This window comes from Miscanthus floridulus, chromosome 3 (genome assembly GCF_019320115.1).
Source record: "Miscanthus floridulus cultivar M001 chromosome 3, ASM1932011v1, whole genome shotgun sequence".
Classification (NCBI taxonomy): Eukaryota; Viridiplantae; Streptophyta; class Magnoliopsida; order Poales; family Poaceae; genus Miscanthus; species Miscanthus floridulus.
The window spans coordinates 131,107,663-131,135,625 of NC_089582.1; the positions used below are offsets into that span (position 1 = coordinate 131,107,663).

Below are 27,963 nucleotides of genomic sequence, written 5' to 3' on the forward strand. Positions count from 1 at the left end.
CTAGCCCCAGAGTCCCCGAGACTCGAGTAGGGTATCAGAGGCGGCAAGCAGTAAATGCCAGGCGCCCCGACCAGCCAATGTAATAGGCTTAAAGCTGTAGAAGGAGGACATAGTTGTGTTATTGTAAACTTGAGCCTTTTCAGGCAAGCTTGTAATAACGTAACTGTATATCATTATAAGCTTGTTTGTTTTATACAAAACGTACTTTAAGCTTGAGATTCTGTGTTGGTGTAACTAAGTGGGAACGTGTTAACGTTCTGTTTAGTTGTACCGTTTTGCTCGACACGTCATCCTGAAAAGTTTGTGCGGCCCTAGTCTGGCATGTGGTCGGAGTATGAGGTACTATGACCTGTGCACACGTGAACGCAGACAAGCCAAACCAGGGGGGACCTGCCGATCACCCGCAACGTAGAGAGCGGATCCCGTGCACGTGTTGGGAGGAACCGGAGACAGGACCTGCTCCGAAAACCGTAGAAGGAGTGGTGGTCGGCTTGTACTGGCTTAAGTTAGAATAACCATAAAATTTGGAGTGACACATTAGAGTGGTCGGAGAAATCATAGTTGCTTTAGTAAAGTAAATCGAAAATACAAGTAGAGTACATATCTCAGTAGTTAAGCATAGAAGCGTCTAAGCTTGTCGATGTGCCATGAGTTCGGTACGTCCGTGCCGTCTAGATGAGCTAACCTGTAAGACGTTGGACGTGTGACTTCCTTGATCATGAAGGGTCCCTCCCATGGGGTTGCGAGTTTGTGGACACCAGCCTGGTTCGTCTTCCACTTCAAGACTAAGTCCCCGACCACGAAGAAACGCTCTTTAACGTTCTTGTTGTAGTACCTGCGCAAAACAGCAAGGTACTTGGCCGTGCGTACGCAAGAATCAAGCCTTTTCTCTTCTGCGCTGTTGACTTCTAGCTCCCGTACTTCGTCGACCTTGCCTTCGTCGAAGTTCTCTACCCGTGCTGATCGGAAAGCTATATCTGGTGGGAGGACTGCTTCAGCGCCGTAAACCATAAAGTATGGTGAGACGCCAGTGTTACGACTGGGCTGAGTTCGGAGGCCCCAGACAACGGCTGGTAACTCCTTGAGCCATCTTCCAGGAGCTTTATCGTTTTCTCTGTACATCCTCTTTTTCAATGCGTCCAAGATCATGCCATTTGCCCGCTCGACTTGTCCATTAGCTCTAGGATGCGCCACCGAGACGTATTTTACAACTATGCTCCTTTCATCGCAGAAGTCCCAAAAAGCGTTCCCGGTGAACTGAGTACCCAGATCAGTAATGATGCTGTTGGGCACGCCGAAACGGTGGATGACCTGGTCGAGGAATGTGACGGCTTTCTCTGAGGATGCCTGTACCAGAGGCATGTATTCTATCCACTTAGAAAACTTATCAATTAGCACGAAGACGCATGTAAATTTCCCAGGGGCTGGTTTGAAAGGCCCGATCATGTCCAGTCCCCAGCATGCGAAGGGCCAAGAGGCTGGAATCGTCTGGATCTCGTGTGCCGGTACATGGATTCTCTTGGAGAAGAACTGACAACCTTCACAGCGGCGGACTAGCTTCTCTGCGTCGGCCACTGCTGAGGGCCAATAGAACCCTGCTCGGAAAGCCTTACCGACCAGTGTTCTTGATGCCGCGTGGTTGCCGCAGGAGCCAGAGTGGATTTGGTCTAGGAGATGCTTGCCTTCCTCCTGGGTTATACACTTCATCAAGATTTCCTCCTTAGCGTTTTTGCGCCATAACTTGCCATCGACGAGCAGATACTGCTTACTACGACGCATCAGGCGTTCATTTTCTGTTCGATCGATATAACCGCTACCGTCTGTTAAGTACTTGATGAAAGGTGTTCTCCAGTCTGGCTCATGAGTGGTCGGAAGCGGCTCGGTTGTGCTCGGCGCTGGAACCGTAGCCACTAATTGCTGGTCTGAGACTTTGTCGGTCGTTGAATCTTCGTCTTCAATGGAGGGCGTGAGCAGGTCTTGGACGAATACGCCATGTGGGATTTTGGCTCGGGATGATCCTAACTTTGACAACGCATCTGCTGCCTGGTTCTTGTCCCGGACCACGTGTATGTACTCGATGCCATAGAACCTGCCTTCCAGCTTTCTTATCGATTTGCAATATGCGTCCATCTTTTCACTGGTCGTGTCCCAGTCCTTGTTGAGTTGGTTGATGACCAGAGCCGAATCTCCGTAGACATAGAGACGTTTAACTCCAAGCTCAACCGCAATGCGTAGACCATGCAGGCATGCTTCATACTCGGCTGCATTATTAGATGCTGGGAAATAAATCCTGAGGACGTACCGGAGCTTTTCCTTGGATGGTGATACGAAAAGAACTCCTGCTCCCGCACCGTCGATGTTGAGAGAACCGTCGAAGTACATCGTCCAACATTCGTCGGATCCCGGAGAGGCGGGAGTGCTTAAGTCTGTCCACTCGACGATGAAATCGACGAGTGCCTGAGACTTGATTGTAGTACGGCTTGCAAATTCCAAGGAAAGGGGGCATAGCTCCATTGCCCATTTGACGATGCGCCCGTTCGCGTCCTTATTGCGAATAATGTCCCCCAAAGGATACTCGGTCATGACCACCACACGATATCCGTCGAAGTAATGTCTCAACTTTCGGGATGTTATCAGTATGGCGTAGAGCAGTTTCTGAATCTGTGGGTACCTGGTCTTGGATTCGTTGAGTACCTCACTAATGAAATAAATTGGCCGCTGTACCTTGTAGGCGTGGCCCGGCTCGTCACGCTCGACCACCAGTGTAGTGGAAACCACCCGATCGGTTGCCGCAATGTAAAGTAGGAGAGTTTCGTCTTCTCTGGGAGCAGTAAGTACCGGAGGTGACGTGAGGTATTGTTTCAGCTGCATGAAGGCAGCGTCTGCTTCCTCCGACCACTCGAACTTCTCGGACGCTTTGAGCAGTTTGAAGAACGGTAGTCCTTTTTCTCCTAATCTTGATATGAAACGGCTTAGAGCAGCCATGCAGCCGGTGAGCTTCTGGACATCCTTCACCTTTTTTGGGGGCTTCATGTCTAAGACAGCTTTGACTTTCTCCGGGTTAGGGCGTATGCCGTCGTAACTGACGACGTTGCCGAGCAATATGCCAGAAGGGACACCAAAGATGCACTTCTTTGGGTTTAATTTCCATTGGAACGTATTAAGGGCTGCGAAGGCGCGTTCCAGATTGTCAACAAGGGTATGTGCTTCCTTGGTTTTGACAACTACATCGTCGACGTAAGCCTCGACGAGGCCGTCTTTTATCTCGTCGTTGAGGCAGGCCTGTATAGCGCGTTGGTAGGTAGCACCGGCGTTTTTGAGCCCGAACGACATGGTCGTGTAGCAGTAGGCGCCGAAAGGCGTGATGAAAGATGTCTTGATCTGGTCGTCCTTTTTGAGAGCGATCTGGTGATAACCAGAGTAGCAATCGAGAAAGGAAAGCAGCTCGCAACCGGCGGTTGAATCTACGACCTCGTCTATGCGAGGTAAGCCAAAGGGGTCCTTAGGGCAGTGTTTGTTGAGATCAGTGTAATCAACGCACATTCTCCATTCATTATTCTTTTTGCGTACAAGAACCGGGTTGGCTAACCATTCCGGATGATACACTTCTTTGATAAATCCGGCTGCCAAAAGCCGTGTAACTTCTACCCTAATCGCCTCCTTTTTGTCGCGAGCGAACCGTCGTAGCTTCTGCTTGATTGGTTTGGCTTTGCTGTTGACATTCAAGGAGTGCTCAATCAAGTCCCGAGGTACACCGGGCATGTCGGAAGGTTTCCATGCAAACACATCCACGTTGCCCCTCAAGAACCTGACGAGCGCGTCTTCCTATTTGGGATCCAGGTCGGCCCCGATGAGGGCCGTTTTGCTGGGATCACCCTCGACCAGCTGGATCGTCTTGTGCTCCTTGCACCTGATGTTCTTGCGCTGAGCCTCGAGCTCTGGGATCTCCAAGTGGTCGGCCGTGGTCTTCTTAGCGTCGAGAATGGTCTCGGCCATGCGAATAGAGAGGTCGTGGGCCTCTGCTATTTTGAAGCTGTCGTCCTCGCAGGTGTAAGCTGCGTATACGTTGCCCCTGAGGGTTAAAACTCCTTTCTCAGTAGGCATCTTGAGCACCAGATACCTGTAATGAGGTATGGCCATGAACTTGGTGAGCGACGGTCGACCAAGAATAGCATGGTAGGTGCCGTCGAAATCAGCGACCACGAAGTTGACGTAGTCGGTGCGGAAGTGGTCCGGAGTCCCAAACTGCACAGGTAGCGTGATCTGCCCGAGAGGTGTGGAGCTCTGTCCGGGGAGAACGCCCCAGAACTGTGCCTCGTACGGCTTCAGGTCCGCCTGGGCTATTTTCAGAGCGGGCAGGCTGTTCTTGAACAGTATATCAATGGAGCTGCCGCCGTCGATTAGTACCCTGTCGAACTGAACCTTGTTGATACAAGGATCGAGGACCAGGGGAAAACGCCCTGGCTCGGGTATGGCGGCCCATTGGTCCTTCCTGCTGAAGTAGATTTCACGGTGAGACCACGGAGGAAGCCGCGGATCGGTAAGAAGGTTGTCGTTCTTTGCCACGTTCAAGCAGGCGCGGGCGAGCAGCTTGCGTTCTCGTTTGGTCTCAATGGACACCTTGCCGCCGATGATGGTGTGCACGCGATCCGTCGGCTTGACGTATTTATGACGAGGATCTGCATCGTCGTCGTCGTTGTCCTCGTTGCGCTGTTCCCTCACGTCAGTAGGCTTGTCGGACGTATCCGGAGCCTGTTGGCGCGTGTAGATAGTCTTGAGGACGCGACAATTCTCCATGGTATGGTTCGACTTGGGATGGAGCTGGCAGGGGCCCTTCAATGCCTTGGCGTAATCGTCCTCGTAGTTACGACGTCCTCCGCCCTTTTTCACAGTATTGACCTCGCCATCATCTTCCCGAGCACGCTTGCTTCTGTAATCGTCACGGCGGTTGCGCCGCTGATTACGTTGATCACGGTGGTCGCGGGAGTCGTTGCGCTGGTTGCGGCGGTCAAAATTGTCGTTCCGACCACGGTTGCCGCGGTAATCATCGCGGTGTGGGGGGTGGTCGGAGCGTGGGACCCTTGCTTCTTCTTCGACGATTATCTTTTTAGCGTCGTCAGCGTCCGCGTATTTCTTAGCGGTGGCCAAGAGCGCTGTGACTGACTCAGGTCTTTTCCGGAGGAGCTTGTCTCTCAGGGCGTCGTGGAAGCGGAGGCCGGTGACGAAAGCCTCGATTGCTTCGTTGTCGGATATTGATGGGACCTTGATGCGCATCTCCGAGAAACGCCGAACGTACTCGCGCAGTGGTTCGTCTTTCCGATCTCGGATCCGTTGCAGATCGTACTTGTTGCCGGGTTGTTCACAAGTAGCGATGAAATTGTCGATGAAGGCCTGCTTGAGTTCCTGCCAAGAGTCAAAAGAGTTTGCCGGCAAGCTAACTAGCCATTGGTGACCTGCATGACCAACGGCGACTGGGAAGTAGTTAGACATAACGTGCTCGTCAGCCATGGCTGACCGGCACGCGGTTTCATAGAGCATGACCCATAATTCGGGGTTTTCTTTGCCGTCGTACTTCTGAAGCTTCTCGAGCTTGAAATTCTTGGGCCATATGACTTGGCGCAGGTGTGGAGTGAACTGCTTCAGACCCGGCGGACCGTGGACGGTGTCGTACTCCATACGGCGATAGCTTTCGTGGGATGCACGATCGTCGGCTCTCTGGTTGATGCGAGCACGCAAATCACGTCCACCGAGGTAATGGCGGAGATCGTTATTGCCATCGCGGCGATCTCGATTGCCACCTGGATTAGCGCTGCGACCGTGGTTATCACGGCGATTGTCGCGGTTATCTCGGCGGTTGTCGCCTCGAACGTCGTGGCGGTTATCCTCCCGGCGGCGGTTGTCGTCCCGACCACCATCACGACCACCGTTCCCGCCTTGACGGTTGTCCGATGGGTCGTTATTGCGCGAGCCACGTAGGTTGAGTGGCTGTGAGCGACTTGAGTATTGGCGGCTGTGGCTTGATTCGACAGAAACGGATGGAGCCCGGGCTTGGTTCATCTCTGCGGTCTGAGCCATAGCAGCCGTCAGATAAGCTTGTATGTCATCACGGATTACTTGAGTCTCAGGAGTGTTGGGCAGCCGCTGCACCGTCGCCATGGCGACGGCTACGTTGGCGCTTGGGGTCTTGAAGACTTGTTTATCCCCCACCCTGTCGAAAGCATTGTTGAGGTCGCGCGGTTGGACCCTTATGCGTCGTGCCTCTTGGTCTGCTTCAGCTTCGATTTGCCGGCGATTAAACCGGTCAATATTGCGTGCTTCGCGTGCGGTCTTTTCTTGTTCTGTTTCGCCAACTGCTGGCGGCTCGTCGTTGCTAACAACATGGATCAAATCCCCTCGTCTTGGCGGGAAAGACGGAAATTTGGGAAACCCGGGGCGTGGTCTGGTAGATCCAGGCCGTATTGGGCGCCTTCATCTTCGTGACGCTGAAGCTCGGTGTGGACAGATGCGTTGGACGCGATGCCGGATGAGGAGCTGGAGTCACCTTCTCGGACTGTGTGGACGGATCCTTCCCGATAATCTTCGATCCGGACCATGTTGACGATGTTGCATGGCTTCGGCCGAGATCGGTGTACAGGACACAGATCCGAGCGGTGTCGCAGGTTGTACGCGTAGCTGGAGGCAGCGTTTTGCAGGCCATAGGGCTGGACCTGGTGGTTCTCCGTCGGGGCTTCGTACTCGCAGAGTCGGAGACCCGTCGCGATGTCTGACCGGCGATGAGCGAAACGCCCCTCAGGAGTTGATACGACCACAAGATCTGTTCCAAATCGCACAGGACGACTGGTCCGAGCTGGTCGGATAGATCTGTCGTGGAGGGCTGTTACCTGCTCGTTAGGTTGGGTTTGAATCGTACTTACCAGAGCTAGGGTTTCAGCGAGTTGGATGCCGACCCGATCAACGGAATCGAGCAGGTCGGTGTTGTCGATCTGCTTCCCTCTGTAGCGGGGAAGCGGATGACGGGTTGTTGGCGTGGCTGTAGGCATGGTTGGAGCCAGATGTCCCGTGGCCGGAGCCAGGTCCACCGTGGTCGGAGCCGTGTTCACCGTGGTCGGAGCCGTGTTCACCGTGGTCGGAGCCGTGTTCACCGTGGTCGGAGCCGTAGCCGATGCAGGTGAAGTAGCCGTCGGCGCAGGCTGAATCCATGCCTCCCCCGTGGCCATGGCGATGGAGTCGTCGGAGCTGGTGGTCCAGGTGATCTGGCCGACGGTGAACGTGAGGCCGCTGGGCGTAGCCATGGAGCCGGAGATGATGACCATCTTGTTTGCTTGGAGAGCAGTACGCACACCCCCTACCTGGCGCGCCACTGTCGACGAAATATGGTCGGCAGTCTACCTAGGGGTATGCCCAAGGTAGTAGATTATCGGCAGACAGATGCGCAAGCCCCAAACAAGACAGGTGACGCAAGACAGACACGAGGTTTTATCCAGGTTCGGCCGCCAAGAAGGCGTAATACCTACGTCCTGCGTCTGATTTGTATTGCTGTATGTCAATGAGAGATATTTTTTAGAGGGGTCCCCTGCCCGCCTTATATAGTCCGGGGGGCAGGGTTACAGATCTGGAAACTAATCCTAGTCAGTTACAATTGCCATATCTGGCCGGATAAGGATTCCTATTCTAACCGACCAGGATCCTGCTTGGTCGCCAAATCCGTCTTGATTCCTTGTGCGGGACTCCGATCAGGTTAACTGGGCCGCACGTCATCTTTCGGGTGGACTGAACCCATCGATCCGGGCCAGCCCAAGCTTAGCCGTAAGGGTATAGGGGTTAATACCCCCACAATAACCGCTCCGAGCACCTTTAGAGTGAGGGGTGGAAAGGGATGGGCCCGCTAGTAGCTAGTACCTAGGCGCATGAGCACCATGGGCATCCCAGCCCACGTTCGAGTCTCTGCCGGATACAATGCATGATTTTTCCTCAAAGTAAGGCAGAGAGCCCTTGGGACCGTTCGAACGGACCCGGGAACTATATGGATTGACCGCTGAGAATATGGAGTCGGTCACTAGCTGACCCAAACCGAACCCTCATGAACAGGATGTTGGGGCCCCACTTGGACTAGCCTATTAACAGCTCACCGATCACTATGATTCGTCCATAGAGGAAAATCATGGCATGGCTCAGCCCCTCTGTTTTTATCGAAAAAACGCTTGAGGGAGGACGATCACAAAGATGAGTCGACCCTCGGCCGAACCCCTGCTACATGCGGGGGCTCGAGGAAAGTTGGACTCGTAAGGAGACCAAACGCGCGGTCATAGAACGACGAAAGGTCGGTCAGACCCCTGTAGGGGTCGGAATCAGAAAAGAACTTTTTTGACCCACGGAAGCTCACGGCTATACCCCCGAGAGGTTTGATCACGACAAAAGGGAATCACCGTCCCCAGGACACGCTGTGGATGACAAAAGAAGGCCAAGGCCCTTAGAGTCCTCCCGTATGAAAAAGCCTCCGAAGGAGTATTCTACTCCTTCGCAGGCTCGGAGGCTACACCCACCGGGTGCGCTCGCGCGCACCCACTGGCAAGTCAAAAAATCCCCCGGGCGATTCTGCCTGGATCACCCGGGGGCTCAGGGGCTACTGTCGGAAACCAATACTAGGGTACCAGAAGAGGAGGAGCTAATGGTCATCAACATTGATTTACCCGAGCAGTCAAGTGCGCGACTACAGCTCCAACCGACCCCTAGGTGCGCAGGTTCCGCAACGCCCGACCGCTGGGGCCCAGGCTCCAGCTCGCACGACCATTGGGGGCGGGCTCTGCCTCGCCCAACCTCTATGGGCGGGCCCTACCTCACACGACCTTTACGTCAGGGACTTCGCCTCACCCAGCCCCTATCTCGGGGGCTCCGTCTCGCTTGACCCCTCAGGCGCGGCTCCTGACGGAAGCCTGTACCGCTGTCAACCACTATGGGCTAGAAAGTACAACCCAAGGTAAAACTTCTGGCACCGTGCAGGGAGCGAGCACATCTCAATATGACTCGTGCCCACGACATGTCACTCTAGGGAATTCACATCACCAACGATGATGGATGCGTGGTCAATATCCTGCCTACTCCGTGTACGGTCGCTGACCAGCACGCTGGTTCGCCGCGTCGCCCGCTAGGACAGAATGGGACGCCACGACCCGTTGACAACGCTAGGGCGTGGCATCAGCGGTGAACGGACGCCCGGCGTGGAGCCATCCCTATCACCATCTATAGTGTCGGTGGGACCCGCATAAAGGAGAAGAAAGGCCCGGCGGTCCTAGAAGCCTTCCTCTCTTTGGATCTTCCCCCTCTTTCTCTCAGTAACCTGCTCTTCCCCTTCGTCTATAAAAGGGGAAACAGGATGCCCCATGGGGGAAACAGTGGTACACCACTCTACACCGCTGTAGACATAAAAACACACGCCCTAACACGCCTTAGGAGCACACGCACATCAGAGACTTGGGACCTATCCCTCTCTCGTCTGTTTGTAACCCCTACTATAAACTTTCAGTGCTAGTAACATGAGCAGCATTGATGAACTGGACGTAGGGACTTTCTACCCGAACAAGTATAAACCTCGTGTCCTCTAAGCACACCATCCGAGCCAGACACGCAATACTAGAAATTTACTAGTTGGTAACTCGAAACACCGACACATATGAAACATTCACAACATGTGTCTAAAGATAGATGAAACACTTGAAACATGCGTCTGAAACACTTGCAAAGAACACATGAAAACACTTGAAAAGTCATTACAAAACATATGCAACATTCAGATAAAACACTTGCAACATATGTGTGAAACATATATAACATCCAAATAAACACACGTGCAACATACGTCTGAAAAAACAGATAAAACATTTGGAACAGACGCTTGCAACATACGTGTACAACCATTACAACATGTGTAACATCTCGATCTACTTTTGCAACATCCATATGAAATACTTGCAACATACCTCTGAAACACTTGAAATATACGCTTGCAACATGCGGCTTAAGCGCAACATCCCCCTGCTGCATGGGAGAATGGAGGCTCATCGTCGTGTGAAGTTCACTGGTGTAGAGCTCGCTAGTGGCGCGGACCTCGCCGCTATGGTGGAGAAGGTCGCAGCACGCCTGGTGAAGAAGGCCGCGGTGGGTCTCCACACTGTGCGAGTGGAGCGCAAGCTTTGCACGGGGTGAGGTCCACTACGAGCTATGCGTCGGCGACTTCCATCCCGACTGTCGCAAGCTACGCACGGGCGAGTTTCGCCCTAGCCACGGCGAGTTGGGGAGGCGGAGCACAAGATGTGTGTGGATAGGCGTCCGAGCTGCCGTGAGCTGCACACGAGCGAGCTCCACCCCGGCTGCGGCGAGCTGGGCAGCCTCCTCCCTGACCGAGATGAGCATGTGCAGTCGCGGCGAGCACGAGATGAGATCGAGAGGCCTCCGCCCCAGCGAGCTTTGCAGGTGGAGCGTGCGCTCCACTTTAGTGATTTAAAAAAAACTATAGTGACGAGCGGATTTTTTTAGAAACCGCGGCGATGAGCAGATAGGGGGGACATGTGGATTGGCATCGCGGCCCACCAAGAAAGCGTCTGGCTGGACTACGCTCCATTCCAATGTTTTTTTAGCATAAAAATAACCAGTCTATGGGCCTGTTTGGATGGACTAGGACTAACAACTAGTCCTATTAACTCCTATAAGTGGACTACTGAACTAACAACTAGTCCATGAGTAATGAACTAACCATTAGTCTGCCTGTTTAGATATTTAGAGACTAAAAATTAGTCAATTCATTGTTAGTTGTGTGGATCCAAACAGGGGCTATGTATATCAACCCCATCCCATCTTTCCCGTGGTTAACAGCCTCCCCTTCCATCCAAACTTACACAAGGTATTCGAGCTCATGTACAAGGCCTTGGGTGGGCCGTGAGACGCACGGCCCACGGTTGAGATCTGAAGCGGGCCGAATGCAATTCATAGCTCTTCTTCGGCCTATCTTGTTGTGCCGTCGGTGGGCCTCGGACAGGGAGTACGCAGCGGGCCACGCCAAAGCAATGTGGCGGACTATGTGCACGATCGAGGCTTTGGACTTGGACGCTGTGGTCTATGGCGTGCCGACTGCCGTGGTGGTTCCTCCCTCCCAATTCCTGAATCACTGCAGCTTTTCAGTTAGGGCATGTACAACGGGTCTTCAGAAGCCGTCTCTACGATGTATATTTTGCAAAAAGCACCCCACCGATACGAGGAGACGGGGTCGTTGTCGTCTCGTGAGACGACGGGGAAGTCCCGTTGCCCGAGGCCGAGGCGACTTCTCCAGCAGCGTTGTACGGGCGCTGCCGTCTCCAACCCTGAGGGTGAGGATCCAGTGCACGCGGTTCAGGGAAATCTCGGTTAAGAGATCTGTTCGTTCCAGGCCGCCGGAGAGGCCATCGCGGCAGCGGGCATCTCGTTGCAAGCCGCCGGAGGAAGCAGCTGTTCTGGCCATCGCGGTCATTCGGTAGGTGGTGTCGTGCGCCGCCGCCGCTGCCGGAGAGCGCAGCCTCCGTGGGATTCGACAAACGTACGATGACTGTTGGTCGACGAGCTCAATCCTACCCAGCTATGGTATGCGCGTTCTTGATTAATCACTTGATCTTGTAAATTGAAGCTTGTTAGGCTGTTTGGGATTAGTAGAATTGTTCCTTGATCACAGAACTTGATGTCTGATGAAATGTGCTTCATAGAATCAGGGTCGGCCCTGGCATTATGGTGGTCTGGGGCGAGTGAAAATTGGGGGTCTATTCCTAATATATATGTGCAATATTTTTTTCTAATATATAATATAATCATTATATCGATGGTTTTGTAAAAAAAATATTGTAATTATGTTACTCTGCAAGCGGTAGAGTCTTACCGCCTGTGACCGAAAGGTCCTAGGTTCGAGTCGCAGTCTTCTCGTATTACATAGGTGAGGGTAAGGCTTGCCACTGACACCCTTTCCCAGACCCCGCACAGAGCGGGAACTCTCTGCACTGGGTGCGTCCTTTATGTTGCTCTTATTTATCCTTGATACATTTTCGATCAAATAACCAAACAATGGTATACATAAATATTTATTTATAGTTGATCTTTGCTACATGCAGAGCATTAAATAGCTTAGGGATATAACTCCATCTGTGAGTTGTATGACTATTCTTTATACTTATATGTACATAGATTCGAGGTGGCCCTGTCTTAGGGTTGTATATGCCCTTACCTGCCCGGCGGAAGTTGGGAAATCGAAGCGGAGGCCGGTCGGACAAGCGAGAGTACACTACACAAGGCGACACGGGGACTCCGACGCCCGCCAGCCGCCACCACGCAAAAGTGCAACACTACCACCAAGTACCATACCAACCTCGTGAACTGTTACGCCAGAACGCCCAGTAGAGCCAACAAGCAGCTCATGCATCCATCGTTTAAACTTTAAACCCGGCACATTTCGTTTCAGATTCATATCGCTATGTCCATACTTCATTTCATTTGAAACGTAAATTCGTTCCTTCTGATTGGCTACATCGCACATTTGATTTCTTCTCACGGGCCTCTTTGACAGTATACGACGACTCTCTTTGCAAAATGCACTACAAAGATGAAGAAGACGATGAGCCATGATTTAAGTCTTGCCAAACAGGCCCTATATTTTCATTCCACTACCATGACGGTACGGTGTCCCATTAACCATCAACTAGTGTATTCGGAAACAGTTCTCTCTATCAACATTCAGGAACTCAGGAGTTCATCCAAACGGTGCACTATTTCATAAAATAAAAATAAATAAAAAAACAGAAGTGATCAATCCCACACGATTAGAAACCACCGAGAATAGAGATGTCAATAGCCACATCCATATCCCCCTTTCAGATGCAGCCAGCCATCTGCAACACCACCATCGCATTCACAGCCATGCTATGCAAAATCCCCGCTATGCAAAATAAGCTACTCCCTGCTACTACTACTAGTACAAAATACGTGTATCAACAAGGTTCCACCACGCCCTCTCCAGCGCTCTTGCATTGGTTCCCAAGAACGTATCCCACCAGCCGATCATCAGGCTGAGCGTGAGGCCGAGGAGGAGGGCGCCGCGCGGCGTCACGGAGGCAGCCGCAGAGCCCGCGCTGCCGGTGTGCTCGAACTGCAGCGAGTCCACGGCCAGCGGCATGTTCTCCTGGTCGGGGCTGCACCTCGGCGCCGCGCCGCTGCTGCCGGACTCCGTCGGGTGCGCGGTGTAGAGCATGGCGCGCAGCACGGCGGAGACGGTGGGGATGTAGGCCGTCTTGTTCTTGGCCAGCAGCCACGTGAGGCCCATCAGCTGGCAGTCCCGCCCCAGCATCCGCCGCGCGCGGTCGCCGCCGGCGCCCGAGACCTCGCGGCTCACGTTCCCCTTCAGCTGCACAGTGCACAGGACAGGAGGGAGGAGGGCAACCGAAGCTGCAGGTTAGCACCGTGACCTCGCTCGTATGCGAACAAAAACCTGAAGAAACGCAAACGCAAACGCAGTTAATGTGGTTCATGCAGGGGACGTTCTTTGCTGCAAAATTGGTGAGCTCTGTTCCACCACTGAACGTTGCATCTGGCTTGCTCGGCCTCTCAGTAAATGCTCCCCATGCACAACAACCTGTTCTTACCGCGCACGCACACACGTTCTCTCGACCAATTTGGTCGCATTGCAACTAGTTTCAGTAGATTCATGCAATGCAAGCAAGTGAACGAGGTCAAAAAGATAATGATAGCATGATGATTGTTCGCCATGATCATGTCCTTCATAGATTAATCCGATGCCGATCTGGATGCAGGACAGGCAAGTCGGGGACAAGGTCTGCTCAATAATCCACAGCTTTCGATGCTGCAAGTGGTGGTTAACGATGCACATTGTGGTTGTCCTCCGGCTTAGGATAGTTTCTCCACACACATGTGTGTTCAATGAATGGTCCTGTCCTGTGATTAGCTGGTGGGCTAACTCACTGCAGCTACTGGGGATTGCCCTTTCCCACGGTGGCTTTCGGAGAGAAAGGCAATCAAGTAACAAATGATTAGTAGTGATGGTGATCAGCTCAAGAACAAGCAGATCATTTTGAAAGTTGAAACAATGATGCACTTAGAAAGTGCAGTGGAAGTGGAACCCTTTGTGGGAAAGGGGATCTCTTGGAACGCCATCAAACTGGCCACTTTTTGCTAGGATAAAAAAGAAGGAAAGAAGAAGAAAAGGCATCGCTTGTACCGCCGCACTATTGCTCTGCAAGAGTGGTATAAAAAATTGATAAAATTGTTAAAGTTTTTCCCTCTATATATATAAGAAGGGGGTAGAAATCTATCAATGATTTTGATTTGAATCCAAGAAGGCAAGATATGCGCGGTGTAACATTTCAAAGATTAGTTATACGGAATGCGAAAACAAAAGAGACAAGAACCGAAAAGTGCGCCAAAGCAATGGCATTATTTTACGAGAGAAAGCTAGCAAGAAAGGTTTTACCTTTTGCAGGGACTGCACGCATCGGGAGCAGCCGGCGTAGGAGGCGTTGCGGCAGCTCTTCTCCAGGTCCTTCACGGCGGCGGTGGGCGTGGCGTTCTTGGCGGCGGCGCCAGTGCCGACGGCGAACGCGGCGGGGCAGCGGAGCGAGCCGATCTGGTGGAGCCGGATGCCGCAGAAGCAGAGCACGGTGTCGCACGTGGCGTTGGGGCGGGGCAGCGCCACCCCGCGTTTTTCCAGCTCGGTGCCCAGCGCGTCGACGCACCGCTGGTTGTCGTACGGCACCATTGGCCCGTCGTCGCCGCCGGGGCCCAGCCCCTCCTCCCCGGCGAGCGCCGAGGGCGCGGGTGCCGGGGGCACGGACAGCGCGGTGCGCGCGTGCGCCGCGAAGAGCCAGGCCGCGAGGACCGGGCAGCAGCGGCCGCGGTCCAACGAGCCCGGGCCCCCTTCGGCGCCGCACGCCGCGGCCACGCCACCGAAGAGCTCGGCGGACAGGTCGAGGTGGCACGGCGGCGAGGAGGCGTTGGACGGGGACGAGGAGTTGGACGGGGACTGCGCCTGTGAGAGCGGGAACGACGGCACGTCGGAGCCGCGGGACGACGCGGCGGCTAACGCGAGGAACAGCGCGACGGCGAGGTGCGCCGACATTGCCGCCGGCGACGTGGAACAGGTGGCCGTGGCGGCAGGAGCGAGCGAGAGCCAAGAAGTGGTGTGTGGCCTTTCTTTGGGGACCGCCGGACCGGGTGTTGTATATAAGCCGAACCGCGACCGCGAGGTCGGGAGTCGGGAGGGGATGTCTGTTGGAGTTCTCGGGTTGACGAAGAATAAGAGTACAGTGAGTATAGGCGCTACAAGAAATTTTATGTCTACCGTAGCGAATTTTTAATTTTAATATTTTTTAAACTAATTCTAAATATAACACTGTCTGTTTTTTATTTTCAAAACTAACATTTTTTGCCGCGCCTATTGTCATGACGCGGCACCATACATGGTGACGCGACAGGGGCTGACGTGACGACGACCGAACCGGCTGACCGTTGACGTGGCGAGGCATGCCACGCCACCGATCTTGACGCGACAGAGCCGTATAAAAACCCTGCGGCCAGTCCCGCATGCCCCGATTAGCCTGCCCGCCCGCCCGCGTCCCGCCCGACCCTCCGTTGTCGCCTCCCTCCCTTCCCTTCCATTCCTCGGCCGCCTCCCTCTCTCCTCATCCTCGTTCAAGGTAATGACACACTTTTTATTTTCGTTTGAACGATAGATAGAAATACTATGAATGGGAGTTAAAGTTAGTAGAAAAATTATGTTTGGGAACTATAGGCTACGGTTTGAAGGTTAATTATTTAGCTAGAAGTTTGTTTATCATGTATATTTTTGTTGCTATAAATGTTGGTTATATTATTTAAGTTGCAATGCAAATGATTATATTTTATACTAATCTGCGTTGTTTTGATTGATGTTTAATTTAAACCGTTTTATTAGATGAAAGACATGTTTCGGGAGCAGTTGTGGCGAAAACAGGATCGTCCTAGAGAATTATACCCCGACGAGTCTAGCAAAGATGCCCCGTCCCTCTTGAACTCCCTGTCCCTAACTATGACCGTGGTCGTTCAGCCGACGTGTTTCAATCGAGACATCCCGACACAGCGGCTCATTGCTTCTACACATGTAGTCATTTTAATGTAAGTAATTATTTTCGTATATTTTTTTCTTCATTTGTATTACTAGGTTAATAAGATTTTGTTGTGTAAGCCCATAAGAGGTGTTTTTTCTTTTAGTTGATCGACGGTGCAGACAAGTTTGATCACAGGTACCTTCTTTTCGATGATTAGTGGAGATGACGACATCCATGAGAGCAATTCGAGCGGTGGGTTCCACCTCCCCCCTAACCCCCCTTCAATGATGGCTAAGGAGAAGCACTTAGTCATAGTTAGACGACTCGAGGAACCTCTTCTGTGTAATTGCGGAGATCGAATTGTGATAAACCCTGAGAATACGTTAGAGTTTATGTGTCCAAACAAGCATGAAGTAAGTGCAAAGTGTATGTGTTGAAATATTGAGCTATATGTGTTCATGTACTAATGACACCTTATTTAGGTGTTTTCAATGGCGAAGTGTCGTTTCAAGGAGTAGTTGTATGGTCCTAAGAACCAATGGCCTGAAGAACCTCTAAAGGCAAAGCAAAAGAAGAAAGAAAGGTTAATTTACAAAGCACCTCCAGTCAAGTGCGAATGTAGTGTTAAATCCAACTACGATCTAGTCCCTTCGGTTCTTGGAATAGACCATTATTACGGCCATATGGTTGACTATGATGAGGTTGGTTATTTTTTTTGGTAACTATGAAATCGTATTTTATTTCTTTTGCTAAGACATATATGATATAATTTTTCGTTTGAACAAAGTACTAGGAAATGTAGGTGGGAATGTTATGATGGTCAAACTATATTCTTGGATGAACTAAAGGGGAAGAAAGTAATTGTACGGAAGAGGGGATATGGACCTGACTATGTCAACCTATTCGTTAAACATCACAAAGACAAGATGCATGAGTTTGCTAGACAACGTGGTATTTGTAACCCGATCGATGCTGGGCTTAACAAATGGAGATTAAAGAGAAGGATCGCGTTAGAGGAGGAGAAGACAAGGAAGGAGGCAAGGGAGGAGACAAGAGTACAGATGGAGGTCTTGAACGAGCATATTATTGCATTATGTGCCAGTGAGTGATTGAAAGCATATTTTTCGTTGCCTGATTTTAAATGTAATATAATCGCGTTGCTAACTGATTGCATTTTATACATGAAGGGATTGGATGCAGCGAGGAACATGCTGCAGAGGTGGCTCATGCAAGGTACGAGAAAAAGAAGTTAGATGAGCATAGAAAGCGAGCTGGTCGCACCATTGAATCACCGATTGTGTTGTCTGATGAGACAGAGGAGGCTGAGGACGACACCGGTAGAGTGAGCGGGCTCATCGCTCTAGCAAAGGTAGGCTTGCAGGTGGAGGAGGCTGAGGACGACACTGGCAGACTGAGTGAGCTCATCGCTTTAGCAGAGGTGGGCTTACAGGCGGAGGAGGATGACGACGCGTTCTTCACTCAGGCCGCAGAGGTCGCTGATGAAGCGGAGGCCGCTTACTACAGGCGAAAGGTAGATCAGGGCAATACAGGTGAGCGTAGCCATAGCAACAGGGTTATGGTTGAGGATTGGTACTCAGACGATGAGTTGCTTACTCAGTATGTTTCTGAGTGAGGGTTTATGATTGCGCCTTCTGTTAGTTCCATGCGTTATTAATGATCAATGTAGCTATGTACTACAAATTCTATTATGTTGTCTTATATTTCATTTGAACTATTGATGTATTGTACCCATGTATCATGTACTCGGATTACCCATGGTCGATCTTAAGTGATCCCATCTATTTGTATCATGCGTCGAGAATTTCTAAAACGAACATAATCGAGTGAAATTATTTCAAATACAGCGCCATAGCCCACTGGTTTTGCCGTGCCATAGCCCACGGCGCGGCAGTGACGCTGACAGAAACCGACCAGCCTCAAGTGAGCTGTTGTCGGTGCTGAAAACAACTACAAGTGTTGCCACGACCATGCGCAATGTGAAACGAATATGAAGCAAATAAATGGACGACAAGTTGCCACATAACATTTTCATTGGTTTATGAGTCTGTAGGTTTTAGATGATAATATTCGTTCGACACAAGTTCGACGTAACGAACTAAGTCCCAGGAATGTAAGGATCCCTTGAACGCCTCTTGGAAACCTCGTCGTCCGGTGGAAGAAGGGGGTAGTCGTACTCCACCTCAAGAAAGGGGTACATCTGGTGCGGCGTAGGAGGGGTCATCCTGTTACAAATTAATAAACAAAGGGTAGTATTCAAATTAATAATATTTAAATTAACATTATGTATCATTGCAAAATTTGAACAACTGATTATGCAATACGAACACAATATGAAAGCACCTGCTGCCCTCGTCTTCTATGCCTGCTAGCCTTGTGACAAGATTTTTTGCAAACGGAGCAAAGATTTCTGCCACGGGTCTCGTTGAAGTCTCCCTCGCCATACATGTCTTCGCCATACCCTCTCATAGCGTCCATGTCCTCTTTTGAGTCGCTTCTTCTTCCTCCTACCTTCATTAGATCCAGATGCGGCATGTAGTCATAACCATTATAAGGTGGCCACTATGTCGGGTCAATGTATGGCTCGAAGCTCATCTCCCAAATACTAACGGTGTTCGAACGGAGATACAAGGGTGACATATATGGCAGATCCTCAAAGTTGTACCCACGAACCCTGCAGGCCGTGATCATATGAGAGCAAGGGGCATGCATGATCTGAGGGACATTGCAACTGCACTCTACCTTTTCAAGATCAACACGGTAGTTTCATCCACCATAACGTTAGCCACCCAAGCTTGTGCCACCCTTGTCCCGTACACTAAAGATATGGCGGTGGAGTCCATACAGCTCGGCGGTGTGCTGCTTGGCCAATTCCTCCGCCTCCTTCAAATGTTCAGCTCCGGCCTTTTCAAAACACCCCTGCTCGGCTATATTCCTCTGCGCAAGTTCCCACCTCTTGATAAAATATTCGTTGCACTTATGAAAGGAGAACTCAATAATTCCAGACACAGACAACGATCGAACTCCGGGGAATACATGGTTGAAGGACTCCGATGAGTTAGTGGTCATGATGCCATACCTGAAACCCTCCTCATCATATGCTAACGCCCACTGAGCCTTATGTTCCATCTGCGCCTCTAACCAGGCCTTTCCCGCTTCATTTACTATCTTGTCTAGTTCTCTCTTTATCTCCTTGAACTGGTGCTCTGTACGTACACAACATAGAGCCTTTACCTTATCACATACCTTCTGCTTTCGCTGACGCCGCTAGAAATTAGCGACAAAGTGTCTCATGCACCATCTATGCACTAGAGACGGGAACCCATCTATATGCTCAGCTGCAGCATTAAGAAGCCCTGCGTGATGGTCCAAGATCAAACTATTTACACCGGAATTTGGAAAAACGATCTCAGAAGCTCGGGAGCTCTCAAGATCATGACAGTAGGGGATCAGTTGTGTGTAGATCAAAACCAGTTGATTCAGATGCAATGCCAGAATCGGCTTTCTTTAGATAGCACCAGCATATAACGACAGAAGCTATGATCGGCGCTGAGACGAGACATGCTGGACTCTACAAAAAGGGAAAGATTAGAGTCCAAGTTATCTTAAATTAGGAAAGTTTTCATTATGCCAAAGATTGTATTGAGTCGTACTTAAGTAGGGTTCGTTTTCAGACTCCGGGTATAAATACCAAACCCCAGCTATTGTAAAGGACATCAACCAATCAAATACAAGTCAATTATTTTTTTCGGCTCCGGCCACCCATTAGGAGTAGGAGTAGAGTAGATCTCGGTGAGTTCTTCAGCAAGTATGGCTGCATTAATCCGGTCGACCTCCACTGCTTGTCTGTAAGTACCGTCATGGTTTATACCTCTGTTCGTCTGGCTGCATCGATCCGGTCGACCCCCACTGTGACTCTGGTATAGGCTAGTTATCGATTCTTATCTAATTCAAGTATGGCATGTGTGATTCTGCCTCACACCCCACTGCTTAAATTAGATCAAGGTCAAGTTATCGGCTCTACCTTAGTATGGCAGTATTTGGTAGATTCATTAAGTTACCGATATTGTTTATTGCTTTTATTATTTATCTAATTACAGCAATATCACTCTGCCCGATTGAGATTGATCTGGATCGGCCTTATATCTTGTTTAACTCATCGTTTGCTAATCTAAAACTGATCTAATCTATATCTTAAACGATGAGTTATGTTTTTATCGGCTGTTTTGTGTCAATCTTAATCGTGCATAGCGTGTGGTTAAGGTATGTTCGATCTTGAGTAGATCTATTAGTTAATGAAAACCGTTCCATGGCCCGTCATCACGGCCTGTGGGATTCTGCCTCTCACCCCACTGTTGGCACCATGGAGTGGGGATCATTGGTTGGTAGACACATTCCTGAGAATGCATAACCTTAACTGTGCGTTATGCCTGAATCAGCTATTTAGCCGATATCGGATGCTTTCACAAACTGTTCACATTACGAGATCATTGAAGTAGAGATAAGTTGAAAGATATGTTAGCCCCATGATCTTATTATTGTATTATGGCCTGCATGATTCTGCCTCATGCCCCACTGGTCATGGCAATAGATGAGATCTAACATGTTCATTAGATTTATCTTTATTAAATGGTTAAGTGATATCAAATTGTTTCTTTATATAAAGAGGAGTTCAGTTACTAATAATCATTGGCTCAGTACAAACCGATCACTTTTGATATCTTATTGCCATTGATTAATATTTGCTTAAATAACATTTATCCTAAATGACAACCGATTCTTCTTATACAACCCCATGAGCTTTAACCAATTCATTCTTGCGAATATGCTGGGATCGACTATTTAGTCGATCTCCTCTCATATCGGCTCTCAGAGCCACACATTCAGGACTGTCTGGCAATACCGGCACGTTCCGCCCTTAATTACTGATGAGCTTTCTCTCCTTGTCAATTACAATGTCAAATTGACTGGCACGTCTCGGGAGGATTGCGCAGGATCGACTACCCTTGCGCTGAAGCTAGGCGGATCTGCTCTATTGAGCGGACCCTTCCGGCTTGCTGCGTGTGACCTCGGTACAGAGACAAAAATTTTGTGTCGACACACGTTTCTGGCACGCTCGGTGGGACACCACAATTGTCATGGCGGTTCACAACAATGACAGCATCCTTATGGTACATTATGAAGACCTGCCTGATGAAGATAAGGATACCATCAACAAAGCTACAGAAGAATTTTAGAAGAAGTGTTTGTTGTCTTACACCAAAACACGTGACAGCACAATTATTCAGAAATTTCCACTACCAAGAGTTCTACTACATGGGCAGATAGATATGGTCGAAGCTGAAGACAGGCATTTCTTTATGGAAGCCATAGACAAGTCTATTCGTGATGCCATATCAAGCCACAATGAAGCTTTCATTGACACATTTCACAACGCCATGAAAGAGACGATTCATGAAATTCCAGTTGGTCTGGTTGGATCGACTTGTTATAATATTCTAGATCTGTCGACTCAAGGGACTAATCAAGTCGGTACCAGCCATCAAGAAGCAGCACTAGCTGGTAATGGTGATGTCCAAACATTTCAAGGTTCATCTAAACAAACTCCGGGTACTGCTACAAATCAGATACGGTACAATCCTGGACTGTCAGTACAGCATGTGCAGTAGCCAGCGGGGCAAAGTCAAAACCAGATGATCAATTTTGGCACATCAAGCCACATACCATCATCGGCTCATAAGATAGCACCATCAATTCAAAGGATCCGTAGAGATATAGATCCTTATGTCTATAATCAGAGACTTCAAGCAACAAGTCAGCATAGGACCCAACAGATTGATATTCCACAAGGCTATCACTATGGCATGGATTATAACACCCTCCATATGATACCAAATCTAGGATATTAAGGCACGTGGGATTTTAATCTACAGATGAGTCAGCAAGTACCGAGAAATCCAAATCCGTAGGCTGACGAGTTGCTGCTCAAGGTGACCGAGATGATGAAGAGTTAGTTCGGTCTGAAGCCAAAAGGAATGACTTTTTCATAAAAATGCCCATATCCAGAATGGTATGATTTGGTTACTCTTCCTGCAAATTACAGGCTCCCAGAGTTTGCCAAGTTCACTAGTCAAGACGGTACAAGCACAATAGAACATGTCAGTCGGTATCTTACACAATTGGGCGAAGCATCAGTTGAGGATGCCCATCGACTTTGTTTCTTCTCCTTGTCCCTATCAGGGCCGGCCTTCACTTGATTCTCGTCATTACCAGTCAACTTCATTGCTAATTGGGCCAACCTGGAGAAGAAGTTTTATACATATTTTTACACTAGGACTAGAGAGAAGAAAATAACTGATTTGACAACCATGAGACAGAGGACTAATGAATTAGGCACTGAGTTTCTTCAGAGATTCTGAGAGACTAAGAATCTATGTTTCTCATTGAGCTTGGCTGATGATCAGCTAGCTGCTTTAGCCGTCCAAGGAATGCTGCTAATGTGGAAACAGAAGCTGCTAGGACAAGAGTTTGACAACTTGGGACAATTGGCTCAACGGGTAGCAGCGCTCAATAGCCAATTCCAGAGTATGCGTAGAGATACCCGATTTCAGAAGAGCACCACCGTAGTCGAAGCTTATGATCCATACTCAATTGAAGGTGGCTATGAAGATGAAGAAAAGAAGGTTACTACAGCTAAATAGAATTGGGACAAGAAGACAGTAATGGTGCCAAATCCTTGGGGAGGATGAGTTAAGGAGAGCTATGACTTTGATGACACGAAATCGGACAAGCTTTTTGACTTCTTACTTGAGAAGGGCTAGATCAAATTGCCAGACAATCATGTTATGTTGCCCCCTAAATAGTTGAAGAATAAGTTCTATAAGTTTCATAATGCTACTTCTCATTCCACCAATGAATGTAGAATTTTTCGGTAGCACATACAAAGAGCTATTCAGCAAGGGAGGCTCAAGTTCGATACACCTCAGAAGATAAAAGTTGATGATAATCCTTTCCCAGGAGATCAAAATATGGTTGATGTTGGGCTATTCAAAAGAAAAATTAAGGTTCTAACATCGGCCAAATCAAGAGAAGTTGGAACAGTTGATCCCAAGATGCAAATATCGGCTGATGAATGCAGAGAGATTAGACGACGTCGTGATCAGCAGAAGAGCCGATATGAGCAAGGGGAAACATCGAAGAGTGGAGCGACGAAGTCGTGAGTTACATCTCGGATCCTATTGAATAAGTGGCGGCGGCAGAAGGAAAAGGATTATCAGCGATGGTTAGAGGATAAAGAATACCAACGTCAACTGGAAGAAGAAAGGTATGAAAGAAGGCAAGTCGAATCGCATTGGAATTATCCTTTCTTCAGATACTGCTGGAACGAAGATTTGAAATTGCCTATCAAACATGACTGTCCATAATGCAGCAATCAGTATTAGGGATTTAGGCAATCTCAAATCAACCGCTGGTCTATCCATGTCCAGGACTCACATCATCATAATAACATGGATCGATGCTCAAAAAATAAAAGTATTCATGATCGGCTGGGAAAAAGAGTTGTTGACCAAGACTGGGCTGATCATGAAGAAGGAAGCAACAAGAAAGAATACATTTGGTAGGAAGGCCAATGGTGCCCCGGAGGACTAACAAGGAGTTAGAAGAGAAGGGTGCAGCGCCTAAGGAATAAGGAGTTGGAATAGGCTCAGGTATCCGATAAACTTCAAGTATGGCGTGCAAGGCAAACAATCGATAGAGGGCAACCATCAGCTAATATCCAAATGGCTTTTCTGTTGCCATCAGAATTTAGAGCTCCAGCAGATCAAGAGATTTATTCAGATTTCGATGAATTGGAGTATGAAGAAATAGTTGCCAAGTTGATGGCTGTACAACAGGCAATATTTGATAAGCCAGTCAAACATCGGCACTTGAAGGCTTTATACATGAAAGGTTTTGTTGATGGGAAGTCGATAAACAAAATGTTAGTGGATGGAGGTGCTTCTGTCAATCTTATGTCTTACACCACTTTCCGTAAGCTTGGCAAGGGACCAGGAGATTTGCTTGAAACCGATATGATGCTTAGAGACTTCGGAGGTAATACATCTAAGACCCGGGGGGCAATGAACGTCGAACTGACAATCAGGAGTAAAACTCTGCTCACCACGTTCTTTGTCATCGATGGAAAAGGATCATACAGTTTACTCCTCGGTCGTGACTGGATTCACACAAACTATTGTGTGCCATCAACCATGCATCAGTGTTTGATTCAATGGCACAGAGATGATGTCGAGGTGGTTCGCGCTGATGAGTCTGTAAGTATTGCGACAGCCAATCCAGTATTCTGAGAGCTAGGAGACTTCAAATGCCTTTCTAGCAAAACATGGGAAGGAGACTTCATCAAGATTAATAATGAAGGCCAACAACCGGTTCAAGCAATCGGCTCTGAGAGTTTGTTTTGATCAATAGTCGTGGCGTTGCGTCGGTCATTGAGTTAAGGAAAAATAAGCATTGAGTCTTGGAGATGGGTTTAGACCGATGCACATGAATGTTGAATTAAAGTGTAAGTGCAATTCAGAGTTAATGAATTTCTTAAGTGAAGTTCTGTTTCACTTAATAGGATGCTTGACTTGGATTGATCGATCGTTTGGAAGGAAAAAATGCATGAAGGAAAATGTTATCCTAACATCTGGACCTGATAGTCGATCCATTCTTGGCTCTAATAGCCGATACCAGGAGTATCGCCTCTAGTGCAGAAAGGAAAAATCTTCAAAGACAGCAAAAGCCGATACGATGTGTCGCCTATAGAGCAAAAACAAAAAGAAACATTCATAGTCATTGCACTGAGGCGCATTCATGAAAGAGAAGTCTTTGTTCATTGGTTCCCCTAAGTATAAACTAATCAAAGACCTTGTTTACCACATCCTGAGCGGATGTGATGTCCACTACGGCCTCCGCTGCCATAGTAAATTCTTCAAGCAGGTCCTCATGCTCCTCAGGGCCATCGCCTACTGGGAAGCTGGTCTCCATGGCATGGAGCTCGTACCCTGTCCGAACCTATGCCGCGGTCAGCACCACTGATGCACCGTGGCGAACACCATGGAGGGAAATTTCCTGGACATGGGCCGGGATGTCTTAAAGACGAGCATCGACAGAGGAACCCCGAGCATTGACGGCGTCCACGGCCGTGTTCGCCGCTAGTTGGAGAGACTCCAACTGTGCTGTCAGGGCTGGTGATCACAGAAGAGGAAAAGCTATCAAGATAAAAATAGCCGAGATCAGAATAAAGACGTTCCTGAGGCTCATCATACTTACCACCGCGGCATCCAATTCAGTCAGCCATGCTCGAGCGGCGTTAGCCTCTTCCTCGGCCGCATGAAGAGCAGCCTGGGAAACCCCGAGGTGGATCTCCAGTTGGCTAGTCTCCCAGGTCGCCTTAGAGTAACGGTTCTGGGCCATCCTCCACTCATGAAGGTAGCGCCGGGCGTCGTCGCCATTGTAGGAATCGAAGGAGTCCGACGATGAGGCCGGCATAGAAGATGCGACGTCAGAAGGACCGTCGGCCCTAGGAAGGGGACGAAGACTGTCATTCACAACAAACCTATAGGCGAGTCAGAACTGTTCATCATCATAAATAAGAAATGTCAATCTCACCTCATGCGCCGGAGATGCTGGTTCATCGGTGTATTCTCTTCTGGGATTTCCTCCGCCGCACATTTGCCTCGCTGGTCTTTGCCGGCCATGAAAAGTGATTGGATCTACGAAAGGGAGAAGAAAGAACCGCTATAGGGTTTTCAGTGGGTGGAGAAGAGTAAAGGAATAGTTGCGGATGGAGATGTGCTCGAGGCAGAAGCCATCGACTAATATTTGAAGACATGAAGCGAAGGGACGGACGCCTCGAAACGCGCAAAAGGCAACCGCAATTAATAGGAAGCGAAGCACCACTTCACTAATGTCGAAGAGAATACAGCATCAGATGACTGAGGATAGCAGATCAAAGGACTCTCTTAAATGAAAGCCATGTCTCCAGACTTAATTAAATTAAGATCAGGAGTTTGGGATCGGCTGTATCGAATCGACTCTTTGGCTAAAACAAAAATCCAATTGAACAATAGGGAATACGATCGATTCTACACAAGCTGATGATCTCGAGATTGATTCAGATAGCTCAACCTATTCTGACCTTAACCAGCAGTTCCTGTTTCTCTTATTGGGTGACATCAGGTATCTTAGCCAGACTAGGCTTGTGACAATCAATGGCAATAAGACTCTGGAAAAGACCTGGCATGGACTACTTTCGAGAGCCAAGAGCGGAGGAGCTGAACGATTTGTTAAGCCGAAGCCTACCAGAATTTTGTGATGGATGACTTTAAAGACTTGAGTTGCCTTTGGCTACATGCTCTTGAAAACATTGAAGCCAATAAACTGATGATTGCAAGATATTATGATTAAAAGGCTAAGATTAAGTAATTTTCTGAAGGAGACTTAGCCTGGAAATAAAATCACCGGCCGGGGCACAGCAAGTTCGGCGGAAGGTCACCCAACTGGAAAGGGCCTTATCAGATCAAATGTTATGCGCTTGGTAATGCTTGTATTTTGGGGATACTAAGAAGAAAAGGGAAATTTGGCAGAGCAATCAAATAGGAAATATTTGAAAGAATATTACCCTAGCATTTGGATTGGTACTTAACAACCAATTTGCTTGGTCATTAGTTTTAGTAGCCGATGCCGGAAGGGTATCGTTGCTAGCAAGAAAGTAAACCCAAAGGGGTGAAAACCGGTACAATACGTATCGATCGTGTCGACAGAGTGATGTGCACAATATGGAGTACAAAACAAAGAAGAAATCACTCAAGACGAAGAAATTGTTTGCTAAATACCGTCTATTATAGGTTATGGGCCAGAAAATATTTTGCCTACTATGTCATCGGCTAGGGTATTGAAGGCCACAGAGTCAGCGATGCTAAGGAAATCTTCAGTTAGACACTCATGATCCCTAGGGTGCACCGCATCCGAGAAACCATGAGGAAGAAGCCAAAGATTGTGGCCAGAACAAGCCTGTGCGGCAGCCAACGCCGCAGCAGCACCACGACGAACGCCATGAAGAGTGACCTCCCTGACGTGATTTGGGATGTCATACAGGCGAACTATTGGGATGACACCTCTGGTGTTGACAAATCATGCCGCGTACTCCGCAGCTAGTTGAAGGCTCTCTAGTTGGGTAGACAAATCTGAAAGGTTCGAAAGGGAGATGATCAGAATCCTGAGGGTGAAATTGAAAGAAAACAAAGGTTATGATATCTCACCCATAATTTTGGCCTCGGCTTTGGCCAATTTGTCATCCACTGAATCAGCCATGGGAGGCGATCGGCGTCGAGCCATCGCCAGGGTTGATTCTGCAAGAGAGAGACATTCGACAAGTCCCTGGCTGTGATTGTCGATGGTGGCAAGCAGATCATCATTGCCAATCTACCGCCTTGAGTAGCAAGGAAGCTGGTGATAAGCTGTTGATGAGGAAGACCCCAGAGGCTGAATGGAGTCAGCCCTATAACCTGAGGCAGTGGGCGCATCACGAGCTGCACCCTCTTGACGATGAAGGCGCTGGCGCGATGATGCATATCCGTCGAGAGCCCCCTCGGCAGACCTTGTATTGTTCTCCATGATCTCAAGCTTACGAAAAAACAGGGACTATACTAAGGATGTCGAGGGATTGAGATGAAGTGGGTTGTTACTCGACCCTCAGCCGTAGCCCGTATATATAGCCCGAGGAGGCAAAATCAGTTTCGCCAGAGGTATGGAATTGAAATCAGAGACAGAAATGGATTGACACTCTAGGAAT

At 49.2% G+C, this 27,963-nt stretch overlaps 1 protein-coding gene across 1 annotated transcript; it reads right to left on the minus strand.

The window, feature by feature from the left end:
* Positions 1 to 12,671: 12,671 nt before the first annotated feature.
* Positions 12,672 to 15,258, minus strand: LOC136546963 (uncharacterized GPI-anchored protein At4g28100-like). The gene is made up of 2 exons (XM_066538920.1): positions 14,498 to 15,258; positions 12,672 to 13,414 (listed from the first exon to the last, which is right to left on the minus strand). The coding sequence occupies exons 1-2, from the start codon at positions 15,140 to 15,142 to the stop codon at positions 12,983 to 12,985; spliced, it is 1,077 nt and encodes a 358-aa protein (XP_066395017.1). The 5' UTR covers positions 15,143 to 15,258; the 3' UTR covers positions 12,672 to 12,982.
* Positions 15,259 to 27,963: the final 12,705 nt, after the last annotated feature.

Bases quoted from the DNA above. Each gene is read 5' to 3' on its own strand.
- LOC136546963 (XM_066538920.1), bottom strand. From the start codon at position 15,142: ATGTCGGCGCACCTCGCCGTCGCGCTGTTCCTCGCGTTAGCCGCCGCG. The intron at 13,415-14,497 runs GTAAAACCTTTC...TGCACTGTGCAG, and splicing joins GCGTGCAGTCCCTGCAAAAG to CTGAAGGGGAACGTGAGCCG.